The sequence below is a fragment of the Podarcis cretensis genome, assembly GCF_951804945.1.
Source record: "Podarcis cretensis genome assembly, chromosome: 14".
Classification (NCBI taxonomy): Eukaryota; Metazoa; Chordata; class Lepidosauria; order Squamata; family Lacertidae; genus Podarcis; species Podarcis cretensis.
This window is the reverse complement of record NC_137183.1, coordinates 456,349-481,470: the sequence shown is the minus strand read 5'-3', so window position 1 is coordinate 481,470 and position 25,122 is coordinate 456,349. Positions and strand designations below refer to the sequence as shown.

The following is a 25,122-nucleotide window of genomic DNA, read 5'->3' as shown; positions in this document are numbered from 1 at the left end:
GTTTGGAAAACTCAGCAGTGGCCAGAAGATTGGAGAAGATCAGTCTACATCCCAATCCCAAAGAAGGGCAGTGCCAAAGAATGCTCCAACTATCGCACAATTGCACTAATTTCTCACGCTAGCAAGGTTATGCTTAAAATTCTACAAGGAAGGCTCAAGCAGTATGTGGACCGAGAACTCCCAGAAGTGCAAGCTGGATTTAGAAGAGGCAGAGGAACCAGAGACCAAATTGCAAACATGCGCTGGATTATGGAGAAAGCTGGAGAGTTCCAGAAAGACATTTACTTCTGCTTCATTGACTATGCAAAAGCCTTTGACTGTGTCGACCATGGCAAACTATGGGAGTGCCTGATCACCTCATCTGTCTCCTGAGAAATCTCTATGTGGGACAAGAAGCTACAGTTAGAACTGGATATGGAACAACTGACTGGTTCAAAATTGGGAAAGGAGTATGACAAGGCTGCATTTTGTCTCCCTGCTTATTTAACTTATATGCAGAATTCATCATGCGAAAGGCTGGGCTGGATGAATCCCTAGCCGGAATTAAGATTGCCGGAAGAAATATCAACAACCTCAGATATGCAGATGACACAACCTTGATAGCAGAAAGTGAGGAGGAATTAAAGAACCTTTTATTGAGGGTGAAAGAGGAGAGTGCAAAATATGGTCTGAAGCTCAACATCAAAAAAACGAAGATCATGGCTACTGGTCCCATCACCTCCTGGCAAATAGAAGGGGAAGAAATGGAGGCAGTGAGAGATTTTACTTTCTTGGGCTCCATGATCACTGCAGATGGTGACAGCAGCCACGAAATTAAAAGACGCCTGCTTCTTGGGAGAAGGGCAATGACAGGCCTAGACAGCATCTTGAGAAGTAGAGACATCACCTTGCCAACAAAGGTCCGTATAGTTAAAGCTATGGTTTTCCCAGTAGTGATGTATGGAAGTGAGAGCTGGACCATAAAGAAGGCTGATCGCCGAAGAATTGATGCTTTTGAATTATGGTGCTGGAGGAGACTCTTGAGAGTCCCATGGACTGCAAGAAGATCAAACCTCTCCATTCTGAAGGAAATCAGCCCTGAGTGCTCACTGGAAGGACAGATTGTGAAGCTGAGGCTCCAGTACTTTGGCCACCTCATGAGAAGAGAAGACTCCCTGGAGAAGACCCTGATGTTGGGAAAGATGGAGGGCACAAGGAGAAGGGGGCGACAGAGGACGAGATGGTTGGATAGTGTTTTCGAGGTTACCAGCATGAGTCTGACCAAGCTGCGGGGGGCAGTGGAGGACAGGAGTGCCTGGCGTTCTCTGGTCCATGGGGTCACGAAGAGTCGGACACGACTAAACGACTAAACAACAACAAGTACCTTATACATTTTTGATATAATTTTCTTATTACTACCCAGCAGTTCTGTCTTAATCTTTGATTGGATGTTACTAAAACCATTGCTTTTATTGTCTTTCTTAAAGATATCTTGTAATTGGTGGTATTGTAACCAATTGGTTAATTTCCCTCTAAATTCTTTGAATGTGTCAGGGACTCAGCGGGAGCGCAGGGAGGAGAGGAGATGGAAAGCGAGGGGGAGCAATCCGAGGGCAGCGTAGGAGAATATGACAGCAGCCCGATAGATTCCATGAGCCTCTCCAGCGAATCGGAAGATTCACAGAAGGGGGCGCCGATGGGCAGGGCAAGGGGCGACCCAAGGGGGACACCCCAGAAGCAAGGGGCCAGCGGGGACTCCCAGAGCACCAGTTGCAAATCTGGACCACGCCTCCATCGGAGAGCGAGTTAACGGTTAAGAGGAAAGTTGCAGGCTGGGCGCGCGCGCCAAGTTCAAAGGTACAGGCGAGCGGCACAGAAGGTAGCCCGGATAGGGAACCAGGTCCTAAAGCCCGCCGGAAGGAGGGGCAAGAATCGTCAGGGTCAGCGTCAGAGGAGTCGAGGAAGGATGAGACCCTAGCGGGCAGGAGGGCCCAGAGGAGAAAGGAATTTAGGAAGAGGTGGAGCAAAGCGAGAGTCTTAAACTGGTGTGGAGGGGGAGGAGACTCAGACAGGACTTCGCCGGTCTAAGCTCGGGACGTAGAGCTGCACGTTGCGGCTTTGAAATGGAGACTGAATCTCAATAAAGACTTTTGTACATAACTACAGCCTAGCGTTGGTCCTCTGTGAGCTGGGACCTGGAGGCAGCTCTGACAGTAAGTCCTGTCTCCGATTTCAAAGAACCTCGCAACGTGAGAGGACGCAGCGAGGGGCGAAGATTGGTGCTTCACGAGCTCACAAAAGCAGCACAAGATGACTACAGAAGAACGACTGGCAGCTTTGCAAGAAGCCGTGGTACAACTTAACGCAGAAATACGAGCGGCAAGGAGGAGAGAAGAGGAATCAGATGCTGTCTGCAAGGATCTGCAAAACAGGTTGGAAATGTTGACTAAACAGGGGCCACCGGCAGCCAAATCAGAAGGGATCGGGCTCGGGAAGAGAGGGGGGAGCCTGGTGTCGCATTTCGATGGGAGTCTGCAGCAATATCCTAACTTCAGAGCAGACGTAGTTTTTGCGCTAAAGTTGCTGGAGAAGGACTTTAGAGATGAGCAGGAGAAAGTAGGCTTCATACTAACGCATCTCCATGGAGAAGCTAAAGCGTGGTTGCGCAATCTGTGGAGAGATAATGATCCAGCCCTCCAAAACGCAAAAGCCTTCATTAAGGCGATGGACGATTGTTTTTTATCGGAGATAGATGTCGATGTCGCTAGAAAAGAGATTCACGGTCTGAAACAAGGCAGAGCCACTGTAAGGCAATATCATTCCCGCTTTTTTGCATTGGTCAACGCGCTGGGATGGGAAAAAGACTCAGCGTCCGTCAGGGACCTGTTCTGGGAGGGGCTGAACGGGGCTGTGAAAGACGAAATCGCAAGGGGGGAGAGGCCACGGAGCACTCAAGAAGTGGTCCAGAAGGCGTTGACGATTGGTGTGCGGCTGGAAGAACGTCCTTGGAGCAAAGATGAAGGGCGTTGGGGACGCACGCCAGCAAGGGCACCTCCTTTCTTCCCCAGAGACTCAGCGCGCGCTCAATCCACGCCTCCACTGGGAGGGGGAGAGGAGCCGATGGAGATAGGTGGTGCCAAGGCTCAGTCAGCGACCAGAGCCCTCACACCAGGAGCAGCCAAGGTGAAGCCTCCTAGAGGGAACAGGAAGTGTTACATCTGCGAAAGTGCTCAGCATATGGCAAAAGAGTGCCCCCAGAGGCTCCGCAAGCACAATGCAGCCTCAGCAAAAGTAACAGAAGCAGCTCAGCAGAGGGAACCGCAGCAGGGAAACGACGAAGTCTGGCTGGAAGCAGAGCCGCTGGGGCCCAGCCAGACGAATCAGTGAAGCAGTCCCCAGGAATCTTACAGCCCACAGACCCCCTCCCGCCCAAACCAGTGGTGCAGCTCACCGCAACACTCCAGCTTCCCAATGGGCTCACCATGGAAGTGCCTATTACCATTGACTCTGGTAGCAATGCAGACTTTATGGGGGTGGATTTCATCAAGCAACATAGCATAGCGCTCCTGCCTGCCACGATGCCCCTGAAAGTAGTGACAGTCGATGGAAGAGAATTGCTGGGGGGACAGGTGGTACAGCAAACGCCGCCAATGGTGATGCGCATTGGAAATCACCGCGAAGTCATCAGCTTCAACGTCACCCAACTGTCAGACACGCCCATAGTGTTGGGCATGAGCTGGTTGGACAGGCACAGCCCGGCATTGGCATGGTACCAGCGTAAATTGACCTTCTGCTCCTCCTACTGCGCAGAACATTGCATCATGACTAACCAGGAGGACGAGGGGCAAGAGGATGACCCACAGCTACAACTGGGCATGCTGCAAGCTGTACCCGACAAGTACAAGGCGTTTTTGGAGGTCTTCTGCGAGAAGGAAGCGGACAAGCTGCCTCCCCACAGACCCTACGACTGCAAGATTGACCTCCTGCCGGGGGCAACGCTGCCGACCGGAAAACTGTACTCCATGTCTGAAGACGAACTGCAAGAGCTCAGGGAGTTCATAGATCACAATTTGAAGCAGGGATTCATCCGAGAATCCAAAGCAGTGGGGGGCAGTCCTGTTTTCTTTGTGAAGAAAAAAGACACGCCCCAGAAGAGGCTTGTAGTTGATTTCAGAATTTTAAATTCGAAAACCAAGCCCACGGCTTTCCCGATGCCCAAGATCGACGACTTGCTCGCGACGGTGAGAAAGGGACGCATCTTCACCAAGCTGGATCTACGAGGGGCGTACAATCTTATACGCATGCGGGAGGGCGACGAGTGGAAGACGGCCATGTTCACGCCCTTGGGCACCTATGAGTATAGGGTTATGCCTTTCGGTTTACAAAATGGCTCCCACTGCTTCCAAGCCTTCATGCATCACGTGTTAGCGGGGCTCCTATACAAGAAGTGCGTCTGCTTCCTGGACGACATTCTGATCTTCTCGGAATCGCAGGAGGCTCACGAGAGAGATGTCAAGGAAGTCCTGCAAAGACTACGGGAGCACAGGCTTTACGCCAAGCTGGAGAAATGCCAGTTCGACATGACGGAGGTGGATTTCCTGGGCTACAAGCTGTCCGACAAGGGAATCGCCATGGACAGCGCCAAGGTACGATCAGTACTGGACTGGAAGAGCCCGCGCAATCGGAAGGAGGTCCAGAGGTTTGTCGGCTTTGCTAACTTTTATCGCAAGTTCATCAAGGGTTTCGCTATGCAGACGGCGGCCATCACGGACACCCTCAGCTCCAAGAAGAAGAAGTTCATCTGGACGGACCAGGCGGAGCAGTCCTTTCAGAAACTCAAGCGTCTTTTCGCTTCCGAGGAACAACTGCTGCATGTGAACCCCAGCAAGCCCATGAGGGTGGAGACGGATGCCTCCGACAGAGCCGTGGGGGCAGTCCTGTTGCAGCGAGACCCGCAAGGGGATTGGAGGCCGTGTGCTTTCTACTCCAGGAAGCTCAGCAAGTCGGAGCAGAACTACACCATCTGGGACAGAGAGTTGCTGGCCATTCATGCAGCATTCAAGGCGTGGCGGCACTTCCTCATCGGAGCCAAACACACGGTGCAAGTTCGCACGGACCATAAGAACCTGGAGTACTGGCGCACGGCGCGGTTCCTGAACCAGAGACACATCCGCTGGGCGGAGTTCTTTGCGGATTTCGACTTCAGGATAGAATATATCCCCGGAGACAACAACGTCATGGCTGATGCGCTATCCAGGAAGCCGCAGTATCTGGAGGAAGCAGCACCGGTAGCGGCCAAACACATTTTCGCACCCAAGGCGTGGGCATGCGCTTCTGCCACAGTAGACCTGGAAGCGATACGGCGCGAGCTGCGAACAGATTCCTTCGCGCGCTCCAAGATGGAGGAGGTGCGCAGCGGCACGGCAAAGGACGACGAGTTCCAGATACGCGACGGACTGCTCCTCCGCAAGGGGGCCATCTACGTACCGGGAGATGAACTCCGCGCGACAGTACTGCAACAGCTACATGACGCACCCAGCGCTGGACATTTCGGCAGGGAAAAGACGGTGGAATTAGTAGCCAGAGACTTTTGGTGGCCCAGGATGCGGGGAGAAGTCGCGGAATACGTCACGAGGTGCGACACCTGCCAAAGGGCCAAGCCAGTACACAGACCGCCGGCGGGACTGTTAGAACCGCTACAGACCCCGTCCGAACCGTGGGAGAGGGTAGCCTTGGACTTTGTCACTGACCTGCCCAGCTCGAGGGGCAAAACAGCAGTACTTGTGGTAGTCGACATGTTCACCAAGATGGCGCACTTCATTCCTTGCGCGAAGGTGGCCACAGCGGAACAGACAGCCAAGCTGTTCATAGACCACGTGTTCAAGGTACACGGCCTGCCACGGTCTATCCTGTCTGACAGGGGGCGCCAGTTCATCTCGAGTTTCTGGCGGAAGCTGATGGGGATCCTGAACGTCAAGGTCAACCTAGCGTCGGCAAGACACCCGCAGACCAACGGACAAGCGGAGAGGGTCAACGCCGTCATGCAGCAGTACCTGAGATGTTACGCCAACCAGCAGCCCTCGACCTGGGTGGACTATCTGCCCCTGGCCGAGTTTGCCTACAACAACACACAACACGTGTCCACGGGGGTGACACCGTTTTTTGCCAACCACGGGTGACATCCCAGGACCTTCCCGGGCTTAGAGAAAGAGGGGGAGGGGGAGCCACAGGGAGCAGAGGCATTGGCAGAGGAGTTACAGGAGGTCCATGAACAGCTCCGTAGGCAGTTAGACCTAGCAAAACACGTATACAAGATGCAAGCAGACAAACACAGAAGAGTGGGGGAGGACATACGGGTAGGGGACTGGGTCTGGTTAGCGGCCCAGGCAGTGCCGGCCAGGTCCTTAGCTAAGAAGAAGCTAGGACACAAGCAGTTGGGCCCTTACCTAGTCGAGGCACAGATCAACCCAGTGGCTTTCCGTTTGACACTACCGGAGGGTTCCAGAATGCACCCGGTCTTTCATAGATCGGTGCTAACGCCCTACAAGGCACCTCACAGGTTTCAGGAGCCAGGAACAGCTCCCAGTCCGCTTAGAGATGCACCCATGACAGGGGGGTCGCCGAGGGCGGGGCCACTCAACGAGGTGACGGAGATTTTGGACTCGAGATGGGGGGAAGAGGGAGTCGAATATCTCATCGCAAGGGAAGGTGCCCCGGCCAGCGCCAACAGCTGGGTGCCGTACTATGCGGTGGAGGAGCACTACCTCAAAGACGAGTTCCACGCACTCTTCCCACACAGGCCCATGCCGGAGGATTATTTTGACGAATATCTTTTCACCCCCACACTCTCAGCCAGTACGTTTCAGGGGTTCTCCTCGGTTGAGGAGACGGTTCCAGAGACTACCTCGCCGGAGGGGTCGGTCTCAGACTTGGGTGCGGAGCGCTCTTATTGGTGGGACACTCAACCCGAGGAGGAGTGGCGCAGGAGACTGCTCAGAGGGCCCTGGCACGCAGACTACCCAGAGGAAATGGGGGAACAAGGGGGCATGGACGGGTTGGGGGAGGATCCTGGTTTCGAGCACGCCGGCAACGAGATGGAAGCGGAGGAGAGCGACGTCGATGTACCCGTCACGGACTGGCAGCATGCCAGGGGGGAAGACCAGTATCCGGCATGCACCCCCACAGCATTGGAGCACCCGGAACCCACGCCAGAGGAGGGGGAGGGGGGAAGGGGGGGCTTCGAGGGGGGGATGGATGTCAGGGACTCAGCGGGAGCGCAGGGAGGAGAGGAGATGGAAAGCGAGGGGGAGCAATCCGAGGGCAGCGTAGGAGAATATGACAGCAGCCCGATAGATTCCATGAGCCTCTCCAGCGAATCGGAAGATTCACAGAAGGGGGCGCCGATGGGCAGGGCAAGGGGCGACCCAAGGGGGACACCCCAGAAGCAAGGGGCCAGCGGGGACTCCCAGAGCACCAGTTGCAAATCTGGACCACGCCTCCATCGGAGAGCGAGTTAACGGTTAAGAGGAAAGTTGCAGGCTGGGCGCGCACGCCAAGTTCAAAGGTACAGGCGAGCGGCACAGAAGGTAGCCCGGATAGGGAACCAGGTCCTAAAGCCCGCCGGAAGGAGGGGCAAGAATCGTCAGGGTCAGCGTCAGAGGAGTCGAGGAAGGATGAGACCCTAGCGGGCAGGAGGGCCCAGAGGAGAAAGGAATTTAGGAAGAGGTGGAGCAAAGCGAGAGTCTTAAACTGGTGTGGAGGGGGAGGAGACTCAGACAGGACTTCGCCGGTCTAAGCTCGGGACGTAGAGCTGCACGCTGCGGCTTTGAAATGGAGACTGAATCTCAATAAAGACTTTTGTACATAACTACAGCCTAGTGTTGGTCCTCTGTGAGCTGGGACCTGGAGGCAGCTCTGACAGAATGATTTTAACTTTAATTTACCATCCACTTCCACCAATAGCTCTCTATTGGTCCTTTCCCATGTTTTTCTTTTTTACTGCAAATGCCTCTAACTCCAACACGGAGTTTTACGTTGTAATAGATTTTTATGTCTAGTCCATACTTCATAAAAGGATTTTCTAATGATGTGGTGCAGAAACCCTCTATGAACCTTTGTCTTTCCGTACCACAGGTAGGCGTGCCACCCATATCTATTATCAAATCCCTCTAAATCTAGTACCTCCTCATTGTCTAATGTTATCCAATCACGCAACCAACAAATACAAGATGCTTCATAATAAATTTTTAGATCTGGCTGGGAGAATCCACCTCTTTCTTTTGCATCAGTCAGGATTTTATATTTGATCCTAGGTTTCTTTCCCAGCCAGATATATTTAGAAATATATTTTCGCCAGATGTCAAATTGTTTCGTTCCACATATAATAGGAATGGTCTGGAATAACAGTTTCGGGAGCAGGTTCATTTTAATAGCAGCAATTCTGCCCATCAACGATAATTTCATTCTGGTCCAAATTTCCAGGTCTTGTTTAATCTCTGTCCACACCTTTTCATAATTATCTTTATATAAGTTGATGTTTTTTGTCGTTAGCCATACCCCCAAATATTTTACTTTTTTTGCAACTGTTAGTCCTGTTTTCATTTGTAACTCTTCTATTTCTTTACTATCCATGTTTTTTGTTAGTAGTTTCATTTTGCTTTTATTAAGTTTAAATCCAGCAAGATGACCATATTCTTCTATTTTTTCCATTGCCTCAATTGAACTATTTATTAGTTGTTCCAATGTCAACACTACATCATCTGCAAAAGCTTTATATTTGTATTCTTTTAAACCAATTTCTATACCTTTTACTCTTTTGGTTTCAGTTATTTTTTTCAGCAGAACATCTAGTGTCGTTATGAATAATAATGGAGATAGCAGGCAGCCCTGCCTTGTCCCCTTCGTTATCTCAATTCTTTCTGTTGAAGTATTGTTAATTATTAATCTAGCGTATTGTTCGGAATAGATTTAATTCCATTCAGATATTCTGAGCGAGTATCGAGGCAGCTTCTTATGTATTTTGTGACTTGATGCAAGAACCTTCCCTCTCAGTCTCAGTCACCTCACTGCTATGTTAGGAAAGTGATACTGCTATGTTAGGAAAGTGATTCCTTAGAAGGCTGTTGTAAGAAAAAAAGTGGTGTTTTTTTAATTGTACCCATGGTTTTTCAGAACATATGGCTTGTCTAACTGATGCACTTACCTAAACTCTCTTTTACATGCCTTCTGAGGACATCAATTTTTCTTTTTCTTCCATGCTGCCCCCACCAAAGTAAATTTTTGTGTTTCATTTGTGTTCCTTTGCATACTGCTGTATCTATATTTTATTTTGTTGTACTTAGCTTTGGGGGGAAACCCTTAATAGACAAATATACAATGTTTAAATTGTTATATCGAACCAAAAACAGAGGTGCCACACTACTGGCAATTGCAAGTGTGAGAACATTGCTGGAAATTAGCATGTTGAATCCTAAGATCATCTGGGGTGCATGTCCAGTGGTTGTTGCTTCTGCTTGGATGAATTGGATAAAATGATTCTAGGGTAATTAAATGTTGACCTACATATCCATTTTTCATTTTCATATGCAGTGGTACCTCGGGTTAAGAACTTAATTCATTCCGGAGGTCCATTCTTAACCGGAAACTGTTCTTAACCTGAGGTACCACTTTAGCTCCCACTTCCGCCATGCAATTTCTGTTCTCATCCTGAAGCAAAGTTCTGAACCCAAGGTACTACTTCCGGGTTAGCAGAGGCTGTAACCTGAAGCATATGTAACCTGAAGCGTCTGTAACCCAAGGTACCACTGTATAGTTATTGTGTTCTATATAATTTTAAGTATAATTCCCCATACAACAAGTGAATAGTGAGAGAACTCATACAAGTAATGCTGACACAACCCCTCACACACACTACCGTATTTTTCGCTCTATAAGATGCACCAGACCATAAAACGCACCTAGTTTTTGGAGGAGGAAACAAGAAAAAAAATATTCTGAATCCCAGAAGCCAGGACAGCAAGCGAGATCGCAGTGATCCCGCTTGCTGTCCTGGCTTCTGGGATAGCCACACGCAGCCCCCAGCAGTGGGATGAAAGCTCCTGTTGCCCGGGAGAACTTGCGCATGGCTAAGGCTCCCCCAAGACCCGTGCTCCCTTTAAAGAGCCTGTGAAGTGCTCTTTCCCTGGGGAAAAGCCCCCAAGTTCCACACGGCTCTTTAAAGGGAGCACTGAGCAGAGCCTCCCACCTGCATTCACTCCATAAGAGGCACACACATTTCCCCTTACTTTGTAGGAAGGGGAAAGTGTGTCTTATAGAGCGAAAAATACGGTAAGTAGAATAAGAGAAGCATAACCACCCGACCCCACCCCGCTTGCCACTCCCCCCTCTCCTTTTTTTTTCTTTTTCTTCTTCTTCTTCTTCCTAATTGTTTAAACCAATTCATAAGAAGAGTTTTGGATTTGCTATCCCGCCTTTCACTCCCTTTAAGGAGTCTCAAAGCGGCTAACATTCTCCTTTCCTTTCCTTCCCCGCAACAAACACTCTGTGAGGTGAGTGGGGCTGAGAGACTTCAGAGAAGTGTGATGAGCCCGAGGTCACCCAGCAGCTGCATGTGGAGGAGCGGAGACGCGAACCCGGTTCCCCAGATTACGAGATTACCGCTCTTAACCACTACACCACACTGGCTCTCAAGAACTTATACATTGATCACTAATAATGAAACATATGTTGTAGATATTTTTCCACAATTATTATGCTATTTTTGTGACATACAAATGACATGAGAAAACTTGTATAATGTTATTCTTGTTTATATAAGCCAATAAACACACACACACACAATTTTAGTTCTCATTTCCCCTAATTTCTTTCCAAGCAATTTTCCCCAAAATAACACATTTCTGTTTGTTATTGCCACAAATATATGTATTTTTGATGCACACTTTTCCCTAACGTATGTCCACATTGTTTTTTGTTGGAGAACCATGTGGCAAAATTCCAAGAAGTGCAAATTTCAAAAGAAAGCTGTGTTTCAGTGTGCCTCTTGTTTAAGGAAGGGTGAATTGGGTCAGTTTCATGTTAAGGGAACTGAATTTCCCCTCCATCCCTCTGTTCATATTGAGACACATTCTCTTTTGCTTTGGGATTCATTTTTTATGCTTTCTGGACTTTTTGTTTCATTTTAACTGAGATGTGGTCATTGTTGCCCAGGCAGCCTGTGCAAACACCCCTCTCTGAGCTCCTGGGAATGGGGCGAGGTTAGAATACAAATGCTGCAAATAAAACGAAAAAATAGAACAAAAAATCAATGAATACTATATCATATGAAGGCAAAGGAATGGGGAACATGGTCTTAGCATGGGCATAGTGAGGACTTTTGTTAGCGGGGCAGAACTGACATGATTGGTCAGTTAAGTATTTCTATTGTTTTATTTGATAGGGAGCAGCTGCCCTCAGTCCCCCCCCCCTAGCTATGCCCATGGGTCTTATGAAACGAAATGTGGTATTTTGGGGTTGTGGCTCTCTCCCCCCCCCCCCCCCCCCCGGTGGCTGGTAACTTGCAAGGAAGGAGGACTTGTATTAGCACACACACAGAGAGAGAGAGAGAGAGAGAGAGAGAGAGAGAGGGAGGGAGGGAGGGAGAGTATTCTGCCAGAACCATGGTAATATGGAAATAAACAAGTCTGGTTCCACACTTGCATCAGCATCGCCTGGGCAACCTGGGAGCGAATTGCAACATGAGGCATTGTTTATGTTCCAAAAAGGAGGGGGTAGAGGAGGAATTGGAAAGCTGAGTAACATCCCCACTCCTTATTTGAAATCTACATCCAGATTTCCATTCCATCCAGAGAAGCAGCATCAGCGGTATGGGTGACTGACACAACCAATTACTACTTTGATTGGTAACTGAAATCCTAAGACCTTTGTTTGCTGCGTATTAGCATGATTAGGGTTAGGGAGCATAGCAATGCAAAGGCCAGTTGCCACCTCTCTTAGAAACGTGGCATCCAAAGTGCTCAGGGTGAGGGATCAGGCCTGGTCTCATGCTCTGGAGGTGGTGCTCCCTTCATTCTGCTCCTCTATCCTGAAGGGCTCTGGGATTGGGGTGGACACAGTTGTGGTTTTCCAGGGAGGAAGGGTCAGACTTATGCTTGGAATGTCTGGAATCAGTATTTTGGTACCTGGAAAAGGGCAGGCGGCAGCTTACTCATGCCAAATATAAGCAGGATATAAATGTAAGAAAACAACTAGCTAAATAAATACTCCCCCTTCAATGCCATCTAGGTCTTCAGCTGGTGGGTCAGGACTTCCACCAATACTTCCACCATGCAAATATATGGTCAATGATAAAGAAATGGGTCCCCAAATGCATGTTACTGAAAAGGTTGGAGATCCCGATCTAGCCTTTCATCCATCATAGAATCACAGAACTGTAGAGTTGGGAAGGCCCATGAGTGTCATCTAGTCCAATCCCCTGCCATGCAGGAATCTTTTACCCAACATGGTGCTCGAACCCATGACCCTGAGATTAAGAGTCCCATGCTGCACCAACTGAGTTATCCTAGGTTCAACAAGTCTTGTGGCAGCAAATTCCACACATTAATGGTGAGTGTGCTTTGCTGCCAACAAATAAGAACGTAAGAACATAAGAATCTGTTGGATCTGGCCAAAGGGCATCTAGTTCAGCATTCTGTTCTCACAGTGACCAACCAGATGTCTGTGGGAAACCTGCAAGCAGGATCCAAGCACTCTCCTCCCATGTTTCCAGCAACTGGTATTCAGAAGCAGGACATAGTCATCCTGACTAGTTGTCATTGATAGCTTTATCCTCCTCTGTGAATTTATCCAGTCCTCTTTAAAAGCCATCCATGTTGGTGGTCAGCACTGCCTCCTGTGGGAGGGCGTTCCATAGTTAAACTAAGCGCTGTTTATTGGGGCTTTGCTTAATGCTATCAACACACATGAAACTATTTCCCCAACTCCTGCCTGCTGGTTCCCCTTGCATGTTTCTTTTGGTGTGTTTTCTACATGGCTATTTTGCTATTAATCATCTCTATTGTTTTCCTTCTGCTGTTTGGGATCGTGCTACTGTTGCTTGAGCTGCTTGTAATTATATTTTATGGTTGCAATTTCATTCCATGTTGTTCATTTTAAATTGTTCTGAGCTGCCTTGGGGACCTTGTTGTTGAAAGGCAGGCTGGGGGGGGAGTAAAATCAGGGGTGGATAACCTTTTTTTTTTTTAGTGCAAGGGCCATATTTGATAACCATCTGAGGGCCATGTACCAGTGTTGAATGGGGTTAGAGACAAAAACTGGGTGGAGCAACAGGAGGGACTCTTTGTGCATTAGGCTATAATCCAGCTCCACAACCCCCCCAAGGTTCTATACCTACCCCTGCCCCCATCTTCATCTAGGAAAGCAAGAGGCTTTGATCTCACATTCCAGCCAAGCAAAAGCACTTGAAGAGGGCACAAAGCAGGGGCAGGGAAGCTTGTGACCTGGAGAGAGTGCTAATGGTCAGAGAGAGAGAGGTCTGGTTGGTGGCATGTGGCTCCTGGGCTGAGCCTCCCATTCCTGGTTTAAATAAACAAAGGCACCCAGACCTCTGGATTCACCCTCATTCCCTCAGCCCTTACAGTGCAGGGGCTGCAAAGGGGCTCTTCTCTGTCTGTTGTTGGACTAAAACTCCCATCATCCGATGGTGACTGGGGCTGATGGGAGTTGGAGTCCAACAAGCTCTTGGGATGTTGGCTACCCTGGCCTAAGGACATGCCCTTAAATCACATAAACAAGCAGCAATCTCCATTCTTTTAGCACTTATGGTCCTTATGTGGCCAAAACAGCACCATCTGTGCAAGACGGAGGGCTCAGCAAGCCTGGAGAAAACGGCAAGGTTTGAAGATAGGATAGGATAGGATAGGATAGGATAGGATAGGATAGGATAGGATAGGATAAGATCCCTCAGAGGAGAACACCCCCCCTCTCCAAATAGCCCAATGTGAACTTAGCATACTTAGTGGAAATTGAATACTGTTTGGGGTGGGGTAGAACGGAGTAGCTGGAACCCTGAGCTGCAACACTCCATGGTGCAACATTTTATTGCAGGTTGGACTTGCATTCATTCATTTATTTTCATTCCCCAGAGCACTGGTGACACATACGACTCCCCACTGCAGTGGGCACACTCCAATGCTGACTTCCAGAGCCAAAGGTGCAGCTCAGCCTATTAGTTGTCTTTCTGGTATCTCTAAGCATCCAGCCAGAGTGCCGGCCATCAAGAAGCAGTATGCGTCCATCAGTGCCAAGTATAAAGGTGAGCTGTGGGAATAGATGGGGCAAGAGAGAGAAGGAGATCAGGAATACAGAGGTACCCATATCTTTGCCAATCTGGATGTGTTCAACAGCATTGTTGAAAGACCCTCTGGCATCTGGTTAGCCCCTATGAGAACAGGATGCTGGACTCGGTGGCTGGCTGGCTTGATCCATCAGGGTTCCTTTTTTGTTCTTGTGGAAACCAAAGAAGGAAACTGATCTACATTTCTCAGTCACCATCAGAACTTTCTTCCAAGAGTACTGCTAGCATGCGAGACAGTGCATAAATAATAATAAATAATAAATTTGATTTATATCCTGCCCTCCCCAGCCGAAGCTGGGCTCAGGGCAGCTAACAACAATAAAATAATACAACATTCTAAAATCATTTCATTATAAAATTAATTCAAATCAAATTGATGGCAACCATTGGGCTAGAGTTCTGTGAAGATTGCCAAAGGAGGGAGTCAGGCTAATAATAATATTTTTCCCCCTTTTGTTTTCCTTTTCCTGTGGCTGGTATGTCACCACTGCTGTTGTCCTACCAGGGTAACGCTTGTTTAAAGGGGATGAAGGAAGGGGGTTGGGAGATTACAGGCAGAGCATAGGTAGTTGAGTAAAATGGGAAATCTTCTCTGGCTTGAATTATAGTCCGAGCCACAGAAGAATTCAGGTGCCTTGTAATGCTCACTTCCTATTGCAATGCAAATATCCTGGCCCAAGGCTAGCGAGATTTTACCAGAGGGAGAAGAAAAGTATGTTGTGGGACTTCCATCAGCCCCAGCCAGTCTGGTTCAATGGTCAGAGATGATGGGAGTTGCAGTGCAGCAACACCTGGAGAGCTGTAGCTCCACAACCCAATATATTATTCAACACAATATATTATTCCATTTTGCCCTTTTTCTATTACCCAGTGTGGCAGCTCATAATCTGCAAATGCTAATGGTTCCGGGTTGTCTTCCCATTATTTTATCCCCCTCCCCCCTTGTGGTTCTCTTGCAGGGCCAGGACCTGGCAAGTATGGTAGGCAGCCTCTCACTGGCATTAAGGACCATGACTTCACCAAGTATGCTGAGCCAGCCTACACAATGCGTGTGAAATCCAGTGAAAGATGTAAGATGCTGACAAGTTAGGTTCTGTGTTATTTGGGTTTTCCCAACAGCATTAACTGACCCACAGGGTGAAGCTGACTAAACAACTGTTAAATTTGCTGGCAAAACATTTGAACAGAGATTGACAACCTGTGTTTTTGGGACTCTCTAATTATCGGGGCCACAGTTGATGGGACCTGGATGATCCATGATCAAGAGCTGGGTGGCTTTCCAAAGTTTCCATTCCAACTGGATCAATGGCACTGCATGTAGGTGGCTAATGTAGTTGTTTCTTGACTACAACTCCCATCAGCCCCAGTCAGCATGGTCAAGAATGATAGGAGTTGTAGTCCAGCAAGGGCTGGAGGGTCTTATACTGCTGATTTAGGGCCCTTCATAGTAATTGCACCAAAATCAGGGTTCTCAGTTGTACTGCTGCGGACCTTAGTGGGAAGAGGATGATCTACACTTAAGCCATGTTGAAGGATAGCAGGAATGGAGGTGCAGGGGGCGGAGCTTAACATATTCACTGCTATCTAGCTAGTGGGTGCCTTTAATTGATATTGGACAGGAAGTCAGTCATTGCAACCAAGCTAAATAGCTCAGAATCCACACCATGCCTCATGCAGACAATTCTTCTTTCCTTTGCAAGTGATCTCGATCACGGAGAGTCCTGGGCCCTGCTACTATGTGGACCCAAGCATTTCCCGTCTAGGGATATGGAGACCAGTTTCATTCCGCATGGTGCAAGAGAGAAAGCGGCCATGTAAGTTGAAAGATGAGAGATACTATGATGGTCAAGATGGGGCTGGAGTGGCATCTGTGCAATTTTGTGATGAAAACGTTTCTTTCTCACCTTGTGCAAAGAAGGCTTGTTAGTCAATCCCTGAACATGCAAGAGAGGGAAAGAAAAAGAATGAGTGTGAGTGAATGAGCAGGCATGTTATGCATGAAAATGGATGTGTGGGAGCATTATGTGCAGAGCTGTGGTCTTAAACCAGTGAGTCTCTTGGGCTTGCCGAGCAGAAGGTTGGTGGTTCGAATCCCTGAGACAGGGTGAGCTCCCGTTGCTCTGTTCCAGCTTCTGCCAATCTAGCAGCTTGAAAGCATACTTGTGCAAGTGGATAAATAGGTACTGCTCCAGCGGGAAGGTAAACGGCGTTTCCATGCACTCTAGCTTCTATCACAGTGTCCCATTGCACCAGAATGCTGGCCACATGACCCAGAAAGCTGTCTGCTCCTTCCGCCTGAAGCGAGATGAGCGCCACACCGCATAGACCCCTTTGACTGGACTTACAGTAACTGTCCAGAGGTCCTTTACCTTACATTTACCTTTTACCTGCATGCATGTGGATTTGTGTATGAATGACAGAGAGCAGGGGTAGACTTTGGTAATATGATTTTCTAAGTGAGGACAAAATTTGGCACTTCCCCCAATATATTTTATTTCCACAGTAATTCCTTTGGTACAGTTGCTTTTTAATGGGGTTTCTCAGTAGGTACCCACATGAATATAAGTATGAATTATTATTATTATTATTATTATTATTATTATTATTATTACTACTACTATTGCTACTACCAATATTATTACTATTATTATTATTTTATGCCCCCTTGGCTCAGCACCCTGAGCAAGGGAACAGCCTGCACTGCCCTAGATCTGGCACTACAGAGAGAAGCATATGAAAAAGAGACAGGTGGCCTCACCCTCTTTTTTTATCAGCCACACACACTGTTTGTCCCAGCCCCACTGGTTTGCAGGCCCTGGACGGTTGACTGCATGGGAGTGTTGTCCCTAGGCTGTAAAAGTTTATTCACTCTTTGATAAAAAAATTATTTCTGAGTAGGGGGTGACAAGAACCAGACAGAAAAACCAGCTATGTACAGAGACCTTACCTAAGTGGGCTGTTTGATGTGGGAGATTGTCTGGGCTGATATCAAAGTGTAGTTTAAAAGCATCTGTGACGCCCATCCATCCCTCCATTCATTCTGTGTGTGTGTGTGTGTGATCCCTATTGCTTTCCAGCTATTGGCCTTGGCCGAGTGGGGCTGCTCTGGATAAAGGGGTATTCAAGGAACTGGGGGAAATATGGTTTTCCTGATTGGTGTTCCACCAAGTCAACTGGGTTGAAAAACACTTTTTACCATTAGGGTGTCTAAGTGTCCTACTTTACAGAGGGCAGTCCTCTAGTCTAGGCAAAGGGTTCTTCCATGTGCTTTATATATTAATACAGTAGTAACACCTTGAACCTGGCCTGGTAGCAAATCAGCAGCCAATGCAGATCTTTGAGCACAGGTGTTATATGCTGACAAGGTCTCACTCCTGCCAGCAATCATGTTGCAACATTCTGGTCAATCACACTGGAAGTCTCATCTTCCTGATGCCAAGGGACCATAAGATGTTGAGCATGTGGCTGATGAACGGACAGAAAGGAGAGCCACCAAAAACAGCATAAGGGAAAACAAGAGGGTTATGTTGCTTTAGAGTCATAATCTAGGAAGTAGTCTGGAGGGTACCTATGGAATTAACACTAAATGACAGTGAATTGCAAGGGAAGATGTCATGGAAGAGATTAATAGCAGTGCACTCTTAACTCCACAGGTGATGCACTTAGTAGGAAAGGATACTAGGAGAGGAGATTGGAGGACAATGCCATGATTTTAAAAAGTGGGGGGGGGGATTTTCAGTCAAAGGCAAGGAGGATAGTGCCTCTTCCTCCAACATCCTCAAAGTCACAACAGTTTACAAATGATTCAGCTTAAGAACAAATAGAATTCTCAAATTTAGAGAAAGAGAGAGAGAGAGAATATGCAAGGCTTGTCATCTACAAGGAGGAGCAGAGAATTGTAGCAAATACATGGGGAATGCTTTTCCTTTTCGTTTGAGAAACATCAATGGCAGATTAGGATCTACTAATAGATCAATAAGTGGGGGTTTTTTACTCCTAACATTAGCATGTAAAACAGCAACTTAAAAAACAAACAAACCCTGCATGGCAGATTGCTCCTTCAGATTTTACGTCCATCATTCCTGCCTCCTCCTGTGCTCCTGTAGAATATGATGTACCCACAGGTTTATCCACATGCTCGACAGTGGGGAGCACCAAGTGAGGGGTGTCACCTATCTGCTCTTGGCTTGCAGTTATATCTTGTACACCTGCCCCAAATGAGTATTACGTGGAGAAGATACACCCACTTGAAGAGTCGAATGCACCAGCGTACACTATGGGCCTTCGAACGCACTACTGGGTGAGCAGCCCAAACCCAGCACCCAACCAATACACCCTTCCACAGACACTGGGTCCAAAGCTGCCTGTCAAACCTGCAGCTCCCTGCCTCTCAATGGCATCCAGTGCCTCTGTGTGGGGCTATGCTAAAGACCTGGTGAGAGGGCCTGGCCCGGCAATGTATACCATACCTGAACCAGATGTTTACCTGTGCCACCAGCCATCCTACAGCATCTCCCAAAGGTTTGCTTCCTCCAGCAAGAACTATACGCCAGGACCCCCTGACTACAATGCGGAGCTGGTCACCGCTGACAAACCCAGAGCCCCACGGTTCAGTCTTGGGATTCGTCACTCTGAGTATTCTCATGGCACACCTCCAGTTTGTTTACTCAAAGAGTGAGGGAGGACTCACAGGCCACAGAGGTGACTTGCCCCTTTGGGTAGACCCACCTCCAAATAATTCCATTGTGACACAGTGTCAGGAAGCAGGTGTAAATAGCTTGTTTCAGAGGGAGAGATTCTGATGAACTTTGAACACGTTTGGGCTATGCAAGGGTCAGGTAATTGGGGAGGGGGACTAGATAGCTCGACTTAGAAAAGCCCTCCTTTGTGAAACAGGGGGTCTGCCTTGGTTCTTGCCAAAATGCTTTCTCTATTCTTCCTTCTTCCAGTGTGCATTACTAGTGTTTTATTTTTATTTCTAAGGAACTGGCTAGCATAAGTGAAGTGTTTCTCATCCCACCACTTAATTCGCTTTCTGTTGCAGAAAATTATTGGGAAGAAGGCTAAGATGCTCTTTTTGCTCATATAAGAAACAGTTTTATAATTTTATAAGTATTACCTTTTTTTTTTTACAAAGCTCCATAAATATTTATTTTTCTTGCTACTATTCTATTTACACTGAGAATGAAATGCAAAATGAGAGAGCTGTTTTTAATATTGTGTTTTACCAGTGTATATTGAAGAGCCTTCCAAAGAGTGAATTTATAGGGCAGTCTATGTAACTTGCTTACATGTTACTTGCTTTGTGTAAGTAAATAAATAAATAAATCCAATTTAGATCACAGTTTTGGATTTTGTCAGCTTGGGATGACTAATGTACCTTCTAACATGCCTATCATCAAACCACATTCATTATGCTCTCAATTGATAAATGTAGGCTACATTGATTATGTTCATGAGCTCTGTGCATCCCTTCCCCCTCCATACCCAGGTGATTCAATGTATGAAAGGGAGAGTGAGACTGGGCTGCTTAGGTATCGTTTTCTATCCTAACCTCTTATTTGCTGCATGCAGCACCATTTCTGTTCTGCTACAGTTTGTCTCCTGCCAGCAAATATGTTATTTGTCTTGTTGTCTGCTGGTGGTGAAATTATGGCACTTCACATCAGTCTCGAGGTTGAGGGTGCCTCCTGCCCACAACACATACACAGAATTTCCTCTAAGAGAAATGCTGGTTCTTAGCTCTCTCCTCCTAATCTAGATGAGCACCACAAGCCAAAAACCACTTTCTTGGGAAGAAGACTCACCTAACTCACTCACTTCACAATAAGAATGCATAAGAACCAGGCTCTAAACTGCCTTTTTTCAATGTATTATTTATCCTGTAATAGGAATGTTTTCCCACTATTCTATTCTCCTATAAACCAGATGGGAACTAAGCTGACCTCCTTTCTCTCATTTGTTTGCTGCTCTTGTTCCATGTATCATTTTTACAGCACTTCCAGCCAACTTTATCCAACCTCTTTGCAAGTGCATGACTGAAATATTATTATTAATATTAATAATTCAATTTTTATATAATCTTTTAGCAAAAGATTTCAGGGTGGTGTACAACATTAGGAACACATTACAAAACATAAAAAACATAATAAAAACATATTAAGAAGCATACTGACAAACAGTCTAATAGTAAAGGTAAAGGGACCCCAGACCATTAGGTCCAGTCGTGACCGACTCTGGGGTTGCAGAGCTCATCTTGCTTTATTGGCCGAGGGAGCCGGCGTTTGTCCGCAGACATGTGGACCAGCATGACTAAGCCGCTTCTGGCGAACCAGAGCAGTGCACGGAAACGCCGTTTACCTTCCTGCCTATTTATCTACTTGCACTTTGACGTGCTTCCGAACTGCTAGGTTGGCAGGAGCAGGGACCGAGCAACGGGAGCTCACCCCATCACGGGGATTCAAACCTCCGACCTTCTGATTGGCAAGTCCTAGGCTCTGTGGTTTAACCCACAGAGCGTCCTTAAAACATAGTTTTATAAAATTAAAACATAGTAAGAAGCATACTGACAAACAGTCTAATAGTAAAGAACCATAACAGTCCTTTCTTGCACTTTCATAGGCCATAGATTATTTACTAGCCATAAACTTTGGTAAACCGGAATGTTTTTACCTGATGTCTAAAGCCATGCAATGATGTCTACACCACTTTGTTCGCTACCCAGGAGCGGAACCACACTTTAAATCAAACATGGAGCCAAGGAAATGAACTCAAGTCCAGCATCCAGGAGGGACTCAATGTTTATTGTAACTATTGCAATAGGGCAGAGATCAACTTAACGTGGTTGTCCTCTGCCATGAGGAGAATTAGAACAAGGCTTATACAGGCAGCACACAAAGAGCCATAAAAAACATCTAAACATTCTTAAAACAAACATCCTTCTACATACAACAGGAAAGGTTACAGGTCATGAGAAGTAAAGCACACATGGCTCCTTATTGGTATCCTCACCCCCACAATAACCTTGCAGTGGCCTACATGTGCCCAGGCCTTTGGCCTCGAATGTCCACTTCTGTCACCATTGCCCTGGCAACCAGGTCTTCATCAGTATTGTTTACATTCCAGTCCCTATTTCACTTCCCTTCATTCCTGAGCCATCTCAAAAAGTTTCAAGGAGATACTTGGATTTACACTTTGGTGCTAATGAGAACCAGTGCTTTTTTCTATAAAAATAGGTGCATGTACTCACCACGAAGTTGTTACAGTAAGTGCCACATTTTTAATTACAAAAAAAGAGTTACAGGTACTGCGTATCCTTGAGTAACCCCTGAAAAAAAAAGAACTGAGAACAACATCCTTAATGACCATTTGTACCATTTTCAGGGTAGATAGGGTTTCTTGTTTATGGCCTAGAGAGCATAAGGTTGTAAAATGCAGGCCACATGAACCTCATACAGAAAACAAATATTTCCCTTTCTGCATTCTATCCAAGAGGTGAAATGCAGTTAACAGTGAAACAATGAAGAACTATACACACACACACACACACACACACACACCCCTTGGGTCTCTAATTCTTATATTAGCACCAGGTGAGCTTCTCTGGGGAAAGCATTCCATATCAGGGACCCACCATAGAAAAGGTCCATTCTCTTGTTGCCACCCTCAAAATCTTTCTGGGAAGAGTGGCATAGAGAAGGGCCTCAGAGACTAGAACGGTGCAGGTCTGGATCAGTTTGTATGGGGAGAAGTGGCCCTTAAGGGTCCTGAGCCGTGTAAGGCGCAACATTAGCACTTTGAATTGGGCCCAGAAACTAATCGGTAGTCAGTGCAACTGTGCCAGGATTGGTGTTATATGCTCAAACCATCTTGTTCTGGTGAGCAATCTGGCCATTGCAGCAGCTGAAGTTTCCAAACCGTCTTCAAAGACAGAATTATGTATGTTGCAGTAAATCAACCTAGAGGGTACCAGAGTATAGGCCACAGAAGTGAGGCTATCCCTGTGCAGATAGGGGCGTAGCTGGGCCACAAACTGAAGCTGGCAGAAGGCTCTCTGTGCTACTGAGGCCACCCGGGCCTCTTGGGACTGGGAATGATTTTTGCCTGGACAGCTTATGCCAGTGTTGGCAATTTTGATCTAGATGGACTAATGGTTCTGATATAAGGCAGCTTCCTATATTCTGAGAAATGACAATGGATTCCAAAGCTGTGGCATGAGCTGCTGTCATAGAATCCTAGTTCTGTAATTTGAATGACTGCTAAAAATACAAGAAAATTAAAGTTTGGTTCAATTGTTGGCCTTACCCTTTCCCCATACTTAATATAGGCTGTTCACTTTTTTTAAAATAATGCTTTTACAGCTCTGTATGCCAACCTAGCAGTTTGAAAGCACGTCAAAGTGCAAGTACCACTCCGGCATGAAGGTAAACGGCGTTTCCGTGAGCTGCTCTGGTTCGCCAGAAGCGGCTTAGTCATGCTGGCCACATGACCTGGAAAAACTCTGCGGACAAAAGCCAGCTCCCTTGGCCGATAGAGCGAGATGGGCGCGCAACCCCAGAGTCGTCTGCGACTGGACCTAATGGTCAGGGGTCCCTTTACCTTTATGTTTATCTTTTTAACCATTAATTCATCAAACACCTTTTTTAAATGTGTGCATGCGTAAAACTTCTAAAGTCTGGAAAAGGAAAGCTTTCCATATGTAAGATAGCTTCCAAATTAGCCTCTGTTCTTAAAATGCATTTTTCTTTAGTCTTTGGTAAAATTTAGCATGGTAGGTCATTAGCAGCATCAAGGTAAAGCCTATTGGCCATGACCACCTGGCAGATTATTTTGGGACCTAAAAAGGAGCTATCTTAAGAAAGGTAATAAATTATACATTGTACCGGGAAGAGACGATTACCTCATTGGGGCTGGGTCAAGAGGTTTTTGAAAAGAGCCCCCGGGGACAGGGAGGAGATCGAAGCAAGCCCAGCCTCTGTGCCCCGAGCTGGGTGGGCAGTCCCTGCTTCGAGCTCCGGATGTGAGGGAATAGTAGAAGAGGGAAGAAAGCTTCGCCGGCACCATTTCAGGAGAGGGAAATAACCACGGAAGTGAGTCCATTTTGGAAGAGGGCAGAAAGCGTCGCCGGCGCCATTTTAGGAGATGGAAATAACTAGCGGAAGTGCCTACATGTAGGACTCCATGGTGGAAGAGAGGAAAAAAAGCGCAGCCAACATCATTTTAGGAGACGGAAATGATCCCAGGGACGCTGTAAGCAGCAGTTGCTCTGTTTCCAGTCAATAAAAATTGATTGCAAGGTGTGCTTCATGGCATAACTTTCACGTGCAATAGAGGCCTCGATGCAGTGGCGATACATAAATATCTTTAAAGGTGCCACTAGAGGGCAACACCTAACAGCAATCACCTTGTGGTCCTGTGAACACCAAGCAAAATACTGAGAAGCATTAGAAACCCCTAAACTGGTGTCTTGTCATTACTGGGAGGGGATTCCATTTTTTGTGCTTCTGATGGCATCGTGTCACATTTATGTCTGATAATTTCGAAAAGCAAGCAAACCACCCCAAACCAAGGAAACCACCACAAACAGAAACTACTTGAAAAGAACCCAAAGAAAAAAGCAAATTCATTAGAAACCCTCAAACCAGCATAAACTGATATGCAAATATTGCGTACATGTTATGTTTCTAGTTATTTTGCTTTTCCTTGTGTTGCGTGTTTAGTTTAGAGTGGTTCTGCTTCTCCTCAATGATTATGACAGTTTTTTCTGTGGTTTGGGTTATTCTGCTTCTATCGTGTTTTGTGGAGAATTTGGCATTTTGGCGATGGCTTTTCACCATTTTTGTGTCTTTGGTGTTTTGTCATTTCTGGGGTGGGTTTCCAATTTTTGTCCTTCTGATGGTATTAGTGTCATATTTATGTCTGATAATTTTGAAAAGCAAGTAAACCACCCCAAACCAAGGAAACCACCCCAAATAGAAACTACATGAAAAGAACCCAAAGAAACAAGTTAAATACTGAAAAGCAATTCCACCAGAAACAACCAAACCAGTGTGAACTTATCTGCTATGTATTGTGTGCAAGTCATGTTTCTAGTGATTTTGCTTTTCTTGGTGTTGCTTGTTCAATTAAGGGTGACTCTGCTTCACCTCGGGACGCAGGTGGCGCTGTGGGTTAAAGCCTCAGCGCCTAGGGCTTGCCGATCGAAAGGTCGGCGGTTCGAATCCCTGCGGCGGGGTGCGCTCCCGCTGCTCGGTCCCAGTGCCTGCCAACCTAGCAGTTCGAAAGCACCTCCGGGTGCAAGTAGATAAATAGGGACCGCTTACCAGCGGGAAGGTAAACGGCGTTTCCGTGTGCGGCTCTGGCTCTGGCTCTGGCTCTGGCCAGAGCAGCTTTGTCACGCTGGCCACGTGACCCGGAAGTGTCTCCAGACAGTGCTGGCCCCTGGCCTCTTAAGTGAGATGGGCGCACACCCCCAGAGTCTGTCAAGACTGGCCCGTACGGGCAGGGGTACCTTTACCTTTACCTTTACTGCTTCACCTCAATTGGTTTTAATGATTCTGATGTTTCTTCTTTGTTTTGGGTTATTCTGCTTCTTTCAAGTTTTGTGGTGAATTTGTCATTATGGTGATAGTTTTTCATTGTTTTTGTGTCTCCTCCGGGGTTTCCTTGGTTAGGAGTGATTTGCTTCCTTTTTGAAATTATCAATAACATAAAATTGACACAATACCATTAGAATCACAGAAATCAGAAATCTTGTTTTGTTTAGGGTTAGGGTTAAGGTTGGGTTGGGG

At 47.1% G+C, this 25,122-nt stretch overlaps 1 protein-coding gene and 1 long non-coding RNA gene across 3 annotated transcripts; one reads left to right on the top strand and one right to left on the bottom strand.

The window, feature by feature from the left end:
- Nucleotides 1-11,585: 11,585 nt before the first annotated feature.
- Nucleotides 11,586-19,676, top strand: CIMAP1C (ciliary microtubule associated protein 1C). Its single transcript, XM_079953596.1, has 5 exons — nt 11,586-11,841; nt 14,121-14,290; nt 15,292-15,402; nt 16,033-16,146; nt 18,526-19,676. The coding sequence occupies exons 1-5, from the start codon at nt 11,645-11,647 to the stop codon at nt 19,008-19,010; spliced, it is 1,077 nt and encodes a 358-aa protein (XP_079809722.1). The 5' UTR covers nt 11,586-11,644; the 3' UTR covers nt 19,011-19,676.
- LOC307203094 lies at nt 14,050-23,740 on the bottom strand. 2 transcript variants are annotated; one of them, XR_013833132.1, is made up of 4 exons: nt 23,215-23,740; nt 21,582-21,659; nt 16,237-16,266; nt 14,060-14,295 (listed from the first exon to the last, which is right to left on the bottom strand). It is a non-coding gene; the product is annotated as an uncharacterized lncRNA (long non-coding RNA). The 2 variants fall into 2 exon arrangements; XR_013833133.1 differs by lacking the exon at nt 16,237-16,266 and having other exon boundaries at nt 14,050-14,295; nt 23,215-23,728.
- Between the last annotated feature and the right edge of the window lie 1,382 nt (nt 23,741-25,122).

Excerpts from the sequence above, each read along its gene's own strand:
- CIMAP1C (XM_079953596.1), top strand. The coding sequence starts at position 11,645 with ATGGAAATAAACAAGTCTGGTTCCACACTTGCATCAGCATCGCCTGGG. Across the intron at positions 11,842-14,120 it reads CCAGAGAAGCAGCATCAGCG|AGCACTGGTGACACATACGA; the intron begins GTATGGGTGACT and ends TTCATTCCCCAG. Across the intron at positions 14,291-15,291 it reads CATCAGTGCCAAGTATAAAG|GGCCAGGACCTGGCAAGTAT; the intron begins GTGAGCTGTGGG and ends GTTCTCTTGCAG.